At 38.5% G+C, this 13,403-nt stretch overlaps 1 protein-coding gene across 2 annotated transcripts in view; it reads left to right on the forward strand.

The window, feature by feature from the left end:
- ELP2 (elongator acetyltransferase complex subunit 2) overlaps nt 1-13,403 on the forward strand; it is a 58,826-nt gene that overhangs the window by 14,744 nt on the left and 30,679 nt on the right. For both annotated transcript variants that reach the window (XM_089516426.1, XM_089516427.1), the window contains 9 exons: nt 1,198-1,262; nt 1,773-1,839; nt 2,517-2,663; nt 3,901-3,996; nt 5,388-5,488; nt 6,657-6,788; nt 7,689-7,838; nt 9,351-9,539; nt 10,687-10,756. In XM_089516426.1, the coding sequence (XP_089372552.1) occupies nt 1,198-1,262; nt 1,773-1,839; nt 2,517-2,663; nt 3,901-3,996; nt 5,388-5,488; nt 6,657-6,788; nt 7,689-7,838; nt 9,351-9,539; nt 10,687-10,756 (1,017 nt within the window). The remainder of the gene's footprint in view (nt 1-1,197; nt 1,263-1,772; nt 1,840-2,516; nt 2,664-3,900; nt 3,997-5,387; nt 5,489-6,656; nt 6,789-7,688; nt 7,839-9,350; nt 9,540-10,686; nt 10,757-13,403) is intronic.

The following is a 13,403-nucleotide window of genomic DNA, read 5'->3' on the forward strand; positions in this document are numbered from 1 at the left end:
AGTAGTGTTTTAAATATTCCGCTTGGTATAGTTAATGAATGGTGACAGCATTCAAAAATTGGATCAGACATTCTGTTTTAAAGTCTGTTACTATAGCTACAGTGCTACAATCCTAATATCTGGTTGTATAGGCAACATCAGTTTTCACACTTCCACTATATTGTAATTTGAGACTCCTCTCCCCCAAATTGGTGTAATTTGAAATTCTGCCAGATGGAATCTTTCAGAAGTTATGAGGGAGTTCCAATCATTTGTTGTTCCAGTTAAAAAAGTCTTTATTTGTTGTTTGTTTGTTTATTTCCCAGCCTGCTGTAGAGTAAAACCAATTTAGATTTTTAAAAAAATAATAATTTAGATAGATTAAATTTATCTCTTAAAATAAGGCAGTTTAAAACCATTTAAAACAATATAAAATTGTTTCAAACCATAATTCAATCATAGTACATTTGCAAATTGGGTAAAATCAGGCCCAAAGGGCTTTAATAAAAAGCCATGTTTTACTACATGCCAGCATGAACCCAATGTTGGTGCCATTTAGGCCTCTGAGAGGAGGGCCTTCGATAACAGGTGCCACAGCAGAGAAAGCCCTCTCCCATGTCCTCCCACAGTGTATTTCTCCTACTGGTGGGATATAGAGGAAGATCCCACCAACAGACCTCAGTTTTCACCAGGCATATACAAGGTATTGAGGTTCCAAGTTATTTAGGGCGTTACATTTGATCATCAGTGCCTTGAATTCAGACTGGAAGCATATTGACAGCCAATGCAAGTACTTTAAAACTAGTAGCATACTGTTTCAGTCACCAATCTAGCTGCTTCATTTTATGCTAGTTGCAGCATTCGAACTGTGATCAAGTACAGCCCCATGTAGAGTACATTGCAATCTAATCTAGAAGTTACCAGTATTATTGTGGCTAAATTACAATACTATATGTGTCTATTCAAAATTCGGTCCCACTGTATGGCAATAGAGCTTACTTCCAGCTAAATAGATATGGGAGTGCAGATGTACAGCACAGTCCTTTGCTTTTTTTCTCAGAAGTACCTTTTCAAGCAAATCCCAGATAAGTGTGTATAAGATAGGATTTCAACCTTAGATTGTTTTTGCATTTTGCCCTATAATTCATTTTCTTTTTCTGATTTTTTTAAACATGATTGTAAAATAGCAAATTTTCAACATTTATTTTATCATTTCAGTACCAGTACTTGCTTGTGGTGGAGATGATTGCAAAATTCATTTATACGTGCAACAAGCTGAACAGGTAACTGTTGCTTCCGTCTGTAGTCCTATAAAATGTATGCCATGATTCCATATTCATTTTAGTGTAATTCAGCCAGTGAGAGCAGTGATCAAGGGCATGATTACTTGGTGACTCTTCTTTTGGTCTGAAGGTGTAAGCAGAATACTATGGGAGAAAGTGTTCTGATATTTGGGTCTCAGGTTGTTTAGGACATCCAGTGAAAATCAGTACTAGCACTTAGAATTCATCTTGGAGGTTTATGGGTAGCCAAAGGAGATTTGTAAATACAGCATGAGATATAATTCAAATCAACTCTGCTAGTCAAACATATTACAGTATTCTATTTGTCAGGCTACTGGGATATGGTTAACTATAGCCAGACCTGTAAAGCAGCCAAAACTGGTAGAAAGCCTCATGTCTCTGAGCGTGCTTTAGTAACAAAGCTTGATTCAGAGGAATCCCCATAAATCAATTTGGAATATTGAAACATGGATTTTCATTCTATCTAAATAGGATTTTTGTTTGTTGCAGTTTCAGAAAACTTTGGTACTCCATGGCCATGAAGACTGGATAAGAGGGGTTGAATGGGCAATTAGTAGTAAGTACTAAAGATACCTTCCTTGCAATCCCTAACCTAATGTGAGGAACCATTCTGTTTGAACAGAATGGTGGATTACACTTGGCCTTCTATATCCACAGTTCATTTATCCTCAGATTTACAGCATGCGCGTGTGTGTGTGTAAATTCCAAACAGCAAACCTTGATTTTACCATTTGATATAAGAGACATCATTTTACCATACCATTGTATTTAATGGGACTTGAGCATCCATGGATTTTGGAACCAAACTCCAGTGGATATCAAGGCCCAACTGAACTTATGTGCCTTGATGGCCAATTGGACCACTTCCTTTTTCTTAGATTCACATTGTCACAAAGATCTGTGTATGTAATCCAAAACTGTGTATTCATATCAATTCAGGTAATACTGAAAGTTTTCATCCCTGAGCATAGAGCTGTTTTTCTGCATATAGATAATTATGCTGAGCCATCTTAAAAGACCCACAGAACCTAAAAGACAGAACCTAAAGTTAAGTTTGGCATTTCTCTAGCACTGCAGCTAATGTAGCAATATAATGTGGATCGTGGTGCATTTGCTTTAGCAGTGTTTCAGCATGAGTTAGGAACTTGCCCATGGTAAATACTAATTTCATCTGAACAAGAAGTTTTCAGATTAATTTTTTATACTTTTTAATAACTGATCAAACTTTTTTAGGAGATGGGGATCTCTTCTTGGCAAGCTGTGCTCAGGACTGTCTGATAAGGATCTGGAAGATGTGTGTTACTTCATCACTTATGGAAGCCCAAGATGAGGACATTATTAGGTTGAAGGAGAACATTTTCACTGCAAAAGATAATATTGGTGAGTCTGTACTTTATGAATTGTTGCTGTTGGTTTTTCCAAAGTTTTACCAAATTATGTTCAGTACACTCAAAAGGAACTTTAAAATCCAAGTTTTCATATATTTCCTGTGTTTGAGAAGAATTTACTAACTTCACTGCATCCATAACTAAGCTAAAACAGGCCAGGCTTTCTTAGAGCTTTATTTTAACTTACCTTTCAAACAACTGTCCCATGCCCTACTGCATGAAACCATCTATCTTATTTCCTAAACAGTGGCTTAATCTTTTCTACAATGTAATCTATTCATTAAGAGAGTAAATAAAAATACAGCTGTTGTCCCCAACTGTGGGCTTGCCGTGTGTGGATTTGAGTATCAGTGGATGGCCCCACCCCATTGTCCTGCATAAAAAACCATGGGACTTGAGGTCCTGTGGGTTTTGGTATCCATGGGGGTGCAGAACAGGCCCCCCCACAGATACAAAGGGCTGACTGTATGATACTCTCCCCAGTCTTGTGAAATGTACTGGAAACTGATTTCTTTCTGAAAATATTTCCCTGTTAGTATGGTGCTCCATTTTTTTGAATATGTGAGAGATGTGCCTGCACCTAGTACTGTGGATGTACAAAAATGATCCTGAGCAAACACACCCCTGTTTCCTAAACAAACTGCTGGTGCTCAATGATGCATGAGTGGTGTACATTTTCTTTTAGAAATTTCTGCATGGCTGAGTTACTTAAACTGTCTGGGCATTTCTTAACAATTAACTGCATATTGCCCATGTTTTCCATTCAAAATCTTGGTGAGTCAGAGAGGGAGGTGTAAAGACAATTTTGTTTCTGGAAGCTTTCCAGTATACAGTTTAATTTTGATAGTTAGATAAGTGTGTATTGCTTTTGTGTGTATTGCTTTTATAGTTTACTGTTTTAGAGGTATTTAATGATGCTGTTATTTTATAATCTTTGCTGCTTTTGATTGTAGATTGTATGCCACAAGCAGGTTTTTACTGTATTCTTGTTTTGATGATTATGTAAAGTGCACGCAAAACTTACGGTGCTATATAAATGAACTTTAATAATAATAATAATAATAATAATAGGTCAAAGTTATGTTTATACTCACATCCAGTTCAGTTCAACGACTGGCTTGTGGTGTTCTCATATAGAGCTCTCTGACAGTATCCATAGTGAATTGTAATGCTGTGTATCAAAATAGGCTTGAAGATTTTAATTCTCTTTTTGCTTTGCTTTATGGTAGGTTCAGAGACATCTTATGCTGTTACACTGGACTCTGTATTAGCAGGACATGAAAGCTGGGTCTATGCTGTTCATTGGCAGCCTTCATTTTTTAAAGGTAAGAAATTATGTAAGACACGATTAAGAGTACAACTAGATATGGCCAAGAACATGGGCCTGCCACTGAAAGTGACAACCCTATGCTGACTTTTTCCTCCTCCCCCCCGCCCCCTGGGTCAGATTATAGTGCATATTTGTGATGTGACATTTATCACTTTGTACATTTTCCTACACCCTTGGCAGCCAATTATGTAGAATGGGGTCTGGTATATAGAAAACAATGATGCCATTTGACAGTATCAATTACTGTATATTTTGGAATGAGTAATAGCGAACTTGGCACAGGATGCTTCCCTTCTGTTCTTTTTCTGGCCTTTTATACTTTATGCTTCACTTAGCTGCATTTCTTCTATATGCTGCAGTGGTTCAGTTAGGAACTTGGGAAAGTTGCTGTTTTAGGCTACAGTTACCATAATCTCCTAGCTGGTATAGCCACTTGTCAGAGCGGCTGGGAAATGCTGGGTGCTCTACTCTGAAAAGTGACTTTTCCAGGTCATGGTTCACTTTTGTTCCATTAGATTCTTCCAGTATATGTAGTTGAGTGCTTCTAGAGAAGCAACACTGATCTTAGGATTGATGCAGAAGTAATATTGTCAATTGCTGTACCCAGGTTAGGTCTACTATTGTTTGGTGTCACCGCTGATGGAAGCATTTTTAGTGAGTTAGGCCCATCTGTTGGAATTTGCATTTCAGAAGGGAGAGGGTACTGATTTTCAGCAGTGACACACAGAGTGCCAATTGGCAGTGTTGTGTCAACAACAAGTCTCAGAAAGCTATAATCTCATGTTCTTTTGAACAGAAATATCTGTCAATAGTTTCAGTGGCTGCACCCAGAATCCCCCTAACATGCAAGACTTCTAATTATTTCATTGTGAATTTGGATTTGTCATCTTCATCTTCTCTCTCTTTCCAAAAGATTGCTATGATTCTGCCAGTACAACCCACTTCATGATAATCTCACCCTGTAGTTAATCAGTCAGTGGGTCACGATTTCCTGTCTGAAGATCAGTTAATCATGCAGTGGGCCATTCCAAATGATGACTGTCCTTGGCACTATTTTTCTTCCTTTATGATTGGGGCTGAATTAGTGCAGTTGGAAAGATATTATCAAGAGAACATCTATCTGTAAACATCACCTTTAAAGACAGGATAAGACAAATGCTACAGTATCCAGTATTCAGTTCATAATATTTTTTGTCCACATAGCCTATTTGATATGCTGTAAATTGCAACTAGCTATTTATGCTCTCTTTGTCTGTACAATTTGTTCTACATTGCACTTTGTGGATTTATCTTATAAGTCATTTGCTTTTCTTTGCAAACTCAATATTTGATTAAAAATGAATGATAACACCTTATACGTGGGTAATTTTTTTCTTTGTACTGTAGATGGCAGGATGGAACAGCCAGTGAGGTTACTGTCTGCTTCAATGGATAAAACGGTGATCTTGTGGGCTCCAGATGATGAATCTGGGGTGTGGTTGGAACAGGTAGACATGTTTTTTCAATTTCTCCCATTTCTATTTCTGCCCACCACAATTCAAGACATTTAATGAAGAGAATTTGAAATCTTAGTCCAAATCCAAAATAATTCAGGAAGAAAATAATTTAATCACCACAGACTGCTTCTTTAGGATAAATAGAAACATTCTGTAGTATTTTGAATGACAAACAGCTGATCCTTAAAAGCAGTAAAGTTGTATTCACACCTTATTCTGTACATATGTTCAGATGTTTGTCAGAATCTTTCTCTGGCTAATGCACACTGATATACTATATTCCATGCATTCCTATAATCTTTTAAAAAGGCCACTTAGGTTAGTGGCTATTGCTGCGCCCTGCTGTGGACTGGAAGTAACACTGGTTTGCTAACAAGCATCACTTGCAAGTTAGGATTGAGCCTTCTGAATCTTCTAGAGACAGTTACTTCCACTGATCTCTTTCTGGCATTTGTTGTGGTTTTCAGTTACATGTGAACATGTAGGTTGTGACTTGGTCAGAAACCAGAGTGATTGTAACTGTGGTTCAAAATGGGCTTGCCAACCATGATTACAAGGGAGACTGGCTTGGATTATCCATGGCTTGTGTCACTGCACATATAACAAAAAAAGAAAGGGGGCTAAAACTGAATAGAGAATGGGGAAGATTTGGTTCTAATTTGGCTGGGTTCTAATTTGCAAACCAGGTTTTGGAGGCAGGCAGTGTTCCATCTGCACTGGGCCTTTGTGATGGGGAATTCCATTAAGTTGATTAGGTATTGTTTGGAGAAATACTCCCTGTTCTATTTGTATTACTAGCTGCCTATTAGTTGGGCAAGTAATCCCATATTATCCCATGGAATAATTTTAAGTATTACATTGGTAAATATGCTGAAACTGGTTTCCTCCCACACCTTGAAAAAGCATATGTGTATTTTAATAGTTTCTGGTTCCTTTTCATGTGTTCCTAAATCTGTTAGTATGTGTCCTCAGAAGAGACTGAATAAATTGTTTTAAGGTTTTTAAATTAAGACATCCGAATTCTTCTGGAAAGGACTTTCTTTTGTCTTCATTTTGAATGTAATCCATAAATGAGAATTGGTTGTTCTGCTTAGAGTTGAATCAGTGCAAAGGAAGGTGGGGATTGGCTCATATATTTTGTATTTAATTTTTCAAAAAGGTCCGAGTGGGAGAAGTGGGTGGAAATACACTTGGATTTTTTGACTGTCACTTCAGCCCAGATGGCTCAATGATTCTTGCTCATGCATTCCATGGCGCCCTGCATCTTTGGAAACAGAAAACAGAAAATAAGGCAAGGCAATTTATTTCTACTTCTAAACAAGATAATGCACACTAAATATCTCAATATGGGAAGTGATGTCTTTTTGGTCATTCAGCAAAGAGAATTATAGATCTTTTCTGAACACCCCCTTTAGTTTGTATCCTAGCTAGCTGTCAACAAGATGAAAGAAATTCAAGTGACTGGGGTTTGTTTCTTGAATAGTTTGGCTAGTACACATATTACAGGTTGATTCTCTTTATCCGGAATTCTGAAATCTGAAATACTCCAAAATCCAATTTCATGGGTGGTTGAGATAGGAACACGTTTGCTTTCTGGTGGTTCAGTGTACAGAAACTTTGCTTTATGTACAAAATTATTAAAAATGTTAAGTATAAAATTACCTTCAGTCTATGTGTGTAAAGTGTGTATAAAACATACATGAATTTCATGTTTAGACTTGAATCCCATTGCCAAGCTGTCTCATTGTGCATATGCAAATATTCCAAAATCTGGAGGGGAAAAAAACCCCAAAATCCCAAACACTTTTCGTCCCCAGCATTTCGGATAAAGAAGACTCAACCTGTAATATGTGAAATTGCCTTTATTCTAAGTTAGAGCATGAGGCTCTCTGACCCAATGGTTTACTGCTGTAATAACTGCATTATCAGTTATCAGAAAGATTTTTCCCAGTCTTGCTCCCTGACAACCTTTTCACTGTAGAGTTCAGGGCTGAGCTTTTAAAATATCTGTTCTACTCCAAGTTGTAAGCCCATTCCAAGCTCTCTCTCGTGGGTAGATGGTGTAGGCAAGAGGGGAAGGGTGATATGTAGTGCATGGTGATCATGTCGCTTCTGATGTTTCCCAGCTTTATCTAACAGATACCTTTTGACTCATCCACAACCTATAACAATAGCACTCTTCATTTAACAGAGAGAATGGACTCCAGAAATGGTGATTTCAGGACATTTTGATGGCGTACAAGCTGTGAAGTGGGATCCAGAGGGGGAATTTATCATTTCTGTTGCTTCTGATCAAACAACAAGAATCTTTGCTCCATGGAAAAAAGAGAACAAAGAAGATGTGAGTTTCTTTCTTTCTTTTTTAAAAAGCAAACTTGCTGAATTTTGCATAAAAAGATACATTCTCCCAATAATATGTGGAATGTTTACAATGACTGGCCTCAAATTCCCCACATCTTTTTTGCACAGTGTTCTGATCTGGAAATTAGCATTTTGATATTGTCACAATATCCTTGAAGTGTAAAACAAATTCTAGTTATTGGACTGGAAACATCTACAGTCAACCCTTGACATTCATGGGGATTCCCCGCGAAAGTCAAAATTTGTGAATAAAGCGGGGGGGGGGGGGCAAGAGCAGTGTGTGCATGCTTGCCCTCATCTCTCTTCCGAAGTCTCAAACAGCTCTAGCAAGCTCTCTGAGGCAGTGGAAGAGCTTGGGAGCGCACATTCGCGGCTCCCTGCTTCCCTTCAAAAGTTTCAGGGAGCTCCGGGTAGCTCTCTGAAGCCTTGGAATGGCAGGAAGGAGGGTGTATTCACTTTCCCCAAACCTCTTCCCAAGGCAAGAGAGCTGTCTTTCCCCAGGAAGCTCGCTGTCCTGGAAAAGGGTGGGGGATTATTTTCCCCAAATCCCTTTCCAAGGCAGAGAGCTGCTTGGGGAAAGAGGCAGCTCTCTGTCCTGGAAAGGGGTGGGATTGGCACAAGCACCCTTCCCAGCTTCTCCCTCCTGGGTTTTTTTCCTTCCCCATGGGAAAAGCTCAGGAGGGATGAAGAGGAGGAGTGCGTGCGTAGTGACCTTGACCTCGCGAATAATTGAAACCTTGAGTGTCAAAGCTGCAAATGTCGTGGGATGACTGTATTTAAAAAGAATTGTTTGTGATTTGAAGACTTGGTTTCAGATTTAATTCTGTTATTGTTTACACAGTATTTGTTTCTCTGTGCTGTTTCTGTTGAAGAGTAAAGATATTTCGAGGGAGTTTTTGAACCAGCATGATGAGATGAATGGAGTTGGGCTGAGACTAGGTTAGGATATTGGTCTTTAAGTTGAATTTTTTACCCCTTTCTCATGAAAAATCCTTTCATCTACACTTGATAGTATTCCAGGTACCTGCCTTGGTTTTTAAATAAATGAAAGAAGATCCCTGGTATTTTCAGGGAGTACTGAGATGAAGTGGAAGCAAGGATGGTGTTCAGAAAATGGGTTGAAATATACTTGTGTAGTTGGCATTAGTTTGATAATAATAATAATAATAATAATAATTTGTTTTATTTATATACCGCTATTCCAAAGATCATAGCGGCGAACAGCAAGTAAGCTAATTAGCAAGTAAGCTAATTTGCCCCCAACAGTCTGGGTACTCATTTTAGCAACCTCGGAAGGATGCAAGCCTGAGTCGAGCTTGGGCCCTTTTGCTGGTCTTGAACTCGCAACTTTGTGGTTTTGAGTGAATGGCTGCAGTACAGGCATTTAACCACTGCGCCACCAGGGTTTTGATGGGTTAAAAGCATGCATTTTTTCTGTAATAGACTGTAAGATAGGAACATTATATATCAATATAAATGGTCACTTTACTAGGTGTCATGGCATGAAATGGCAAGGCCCCAAATCCATGGATACGACATGCAGTGTCTAGCAATGATTGGGCGATTTCAGTTTGTGTCCGGAGCAGATGAGAAAGTTCTTCGTGTTTTTACTGCACCCAGGAATTTCATCGAAAACTTCAGCAGCCTTTCTGGTATATCTCTGGAAAAACTGTATTCCAATGTAAGTATGTATTTACTTTATTTACTTTAAAATAAAGTATCTACTTTAGTTTAAAGAAGAGAAATCAACCATTACTTTCGCCACTATAAATTTAGAGCTCTATATGAGATTATATGGGACGCAGTGGCTCAGTGGTTAAGAAGCTGACTGTTGATTGCAAGATTGGCAGGTTGGCAGATCAAGGCCCAGGTGCCACATGGTGGGGTGAGCTCCCATCACTAGTCCCAACTTCTGCCAACCTAGCAGTTTGAAAGCATGCAAATGCAAGTAGATAAATAGGTACCACTTTGGTGGGAAGGTAAACAGCGTTCTGCGCAGTCATGCTGGCTTCATGATCACAGACTTGTCTTTGACAACGCTGGCTCTTTGGCTTAGTAACAGAGACGAGCACCATCCCCTACAGTCAGACACAACTTGACAACCTTGTCAAAGGGGAATACCTTTACCTTTACCTATATAAGATTAGCAGAATTTTGAACATATGAAAGTACCACATTTGGTCTGACTAGCAGCCACCCCCAAGGTAGGTTATTTCCTACTGTTGCTTGGGAGACGTTTAATCAGAGGTACGTTGGACTATGGAGATTATTGCGAAAATCTGAGCCTGGGATATCCAATCCAATGGTATCTGCTACTGAGCTATACTTGCTCTTCTGTTTTTTAGAGACAGATAAATAACTCAGCAATATGGAACTCCCTTACAAGCAAGGGGATCAAAGCTAATATGGTAATTCTGTATGATCACAAAGTTTAAATGTGTAGTTTAGAGACAGAATTTTGAGACTGAGGCTGAATTTTTTAGCAATCACTATCTTTTGTAACATAGGCAAAATGAGCTTTGTGTAGGTTGAAGCTCTTGATGTTCTCAGGTGTATAAGGTTGTGGCTAGAGATTGCTGTCTTAGATGAAGCATCTGATGACTTTCAGCCTTCTTGATTTGTTATTACCATTACAAATATGCCCTCGTGTTTGTTTGCACTATCAAGAGAAAACATGTATACCAAGTTTCAGTTTTATAGCTCATGGAAGGTCATGATGAAGGCCTTAAATGAAGGTTACTCATTTTTTCAAAGCTTGTAAAAGAAATGTTTTGTTTACAAGTGGGGACAGATTTACAAATACTTATGTGTAACATTTTTCTTCTTAGCAAATGATTGATCTTCCAGAAGGGGCTACTGTACCAGCCTTGGGTTTGTCCAATAAGGCTGTCTTTCAAGGTAATGTGCTTCCATTTTTGATTAATCATGGCTTGCTTTGTCTGGGACTAACAGACTTTAGTTGATTTTAATCATTGTTTGCTTGAAACAAGCAAACTTCAAATTACAGTCGGCCCTCCTTATCCACAGACTTTTTATCCATGGACTCAAGCATCCACGGCTTGAAAATATTAAAAAAAAGTATACATTCCAAAAGCAAACCTTGATTTTGCCATTTTATAAGAAGGGCCCACTGTAGATACTGTGAGATGGTTTATTTCAACAAACCATACTTAATATTAACTATAGTTTAGGGTACAATTATAAATTTAAACTAGGATTATTTTTAAAAAATGAAGTGGAAATTTCCTAAGGCTTATCTGTGCTCATTAATAAAGTGCTTTCTTGTTGTATCGAAATAAAGCCATTATCTTTCTTTTTTATGTATACAGTGAACCCTCTGTATTGATAGGGGTTTGGCTCCCCTCCCCGCAGATGTGAAGAAATTTAGAGAATTACACTCCATATTATTCAAAGGCAGCAGTGTGACTGTGCATGCTTCAGTATGTGTCCGTTCATGTAGCTTCCATCGAAAATGAAGCATGGTGATTTGTGGGCAGTTAACATTGTGGATCAGAAGCCTGCTAATACAGTAGGCCCACTGTATGTGTTTTGTACGCATAATTATAGTTGGTTTGATGGTTGTGTTCTCATACTCACTGCTGTTCAAATAAGACCATGTTTTGGGCTCATGTTGCCCTTTCAGTGTTGTTGGTCTATAAATCTCATCAGCCTTAGCCAGCATAGCTTGTGGTCAGGAAAAAATTGTTGCTAAAGTCCAACAAATTCTGGAAGGCCACACATTTCCTGTTTGTATGTACCTTCAAGTCACCTGTCGATTTATAGCAAACTCATGAATTTAATAAGGTTTTCTTAGGCAACGTATATTCAGGGATGGTTTTCCCAGTCTCTTCCTCTGAAATGTAGCCTGCAGCACCTGGTCTTTTTCCTTGGTGGTCTCCCATCCAAGTACTAACCATGGATCACCCTGCTTAGCTTCTAAGAATAGACAAGATCTGGTGCCTTTCTGTAGCCCTGTAATAAATAACAATGGACTAGATGGACAAATTGTTAATAGGCTAAAAGTCAGATTCATTTTTTTTCAGAAAGAGGTTAGGTTTCTTGTTAGGCCTTTATATAATTTCTTGGTTACAGCTATTTCTGTCCCACAAATTAGCCTAGCAATGCAGTCCTTGCATGTCTACTCAGTGTTAAGTCTTGTTTAGTGGTATTTATTCCCATGTCAGGGTGTCTAGCAGCCGACTCCAACCTGGTGGCCTCCAGATGTGTTGGACTGCCCTTCCAGGAATCCTTCAGGAAATACAGCTGTCAATATATCTGGAGGCCGCCATGCTGAAAAATGCACAGGACTGCAGCATTTAATTGTTGTATTATGTAGCCACTGCCTTGAGTCCCTATATTGGGAAAAAGGTGGGATATAATAATAATAATAATAATAATAATAATAATAATAAAAATAATAAATAAATAAAAGCTTCTTTCTGTTGGTACACCTGTTTGTAACCCCATACTGTAGCAATGACCTATTGGTCACACAGTTCATTGTAGTTATCAAACTTCAAAAGCACTTGTTCATAAGTTCTTTTAACGATTCATTTTGTGCAGTGTGATTATTTCTGTACGTAGCCTGCCTTGCTACGTAGACTTGGATCTTAACAAAGCAGATGATGACAGGCTGACTGGAGACATGCCTGAAATTGCATGCTGCATGTTCCTATTTTGAACCCATGAATTTTTCTGAAAACGTCATTTCTGAACACAACCAGTTAAAGTATCTGAGTGTCACACTTCATGACTCACACCCATAGTTGATGGCTTAGTAAAATTATTCTGTTGTGTATATTTTAAGCTTTTCTTTTTGTGTGTGAATGAACTGCCTTTCCTCTATTAATATATTTAGTGCAATTGTTATGAAACTGCAAGCTGCATTTGCTACAGAAATAGACCTGGAGAGCTCAGCTTGGGATCTAAGAGGGGCTGGAACAGAAGTATTGATATTCACAAAGTCCCTAGCCTTTCATTTTTATTTCAATGGGACAATAAGAAATAAAGGTAGAGTGCTATATTCTCTGTGATTGCATGCAGAATGTCAGGAGTTTCTTTAGTAGATTTAAATCCTGAATAAGGAAGGAACAGTGTAAAAACGACAGAAGTCTAATTCTGAGAATTAAATGTTACTGGCACTTCAAAGGGCAATAAAAATAACTGTGCCATAAGAACTCCAAGACACCACATAAGATTATTAAATAAAATTAGCAAAACATTCATGATTCCAAGTGGGATGTCTATAAATATTTGTGAAGGGGAAAACATGTCTCCTATATATATCCTCTGCACAGACACACCTGCATACAGTAGCATCACTAGGGTTGGTGTCACTCAGTATGGTAACGCATAGTGTCACCCCCTCCCACTGACCTCCTCCATTTCACACCATATAGAAACCTTAGTAAGATTTTTCTGCACTGTTACTAGTAAATCGTGCCGCTCCGTTTGGACAAGGCGTGTGTGTGACGTCGTCATCACATGTCCTGTGTGGATGGCACCATCCACACTTACTAGGGTCAGGGAGCGTGCAGTTGGTGCG

Source organism: Sceloporus occidentalis, unplaced genomic scaffold (genome assembly GCF_023333645.1).
Source record: "Sceloporus occidentalis isolate IW3139 unplaced genomic scaffold, rSceOcc1.0.p SCAF_3, whole genome shotgun sequence".
Lineage (NCBI taxonomy): Eukaryota > Metazoa > Chordata > Lepidosauria > Squamata > Phrynosomatidae > Sceloporus > Sceloporus occidentalis.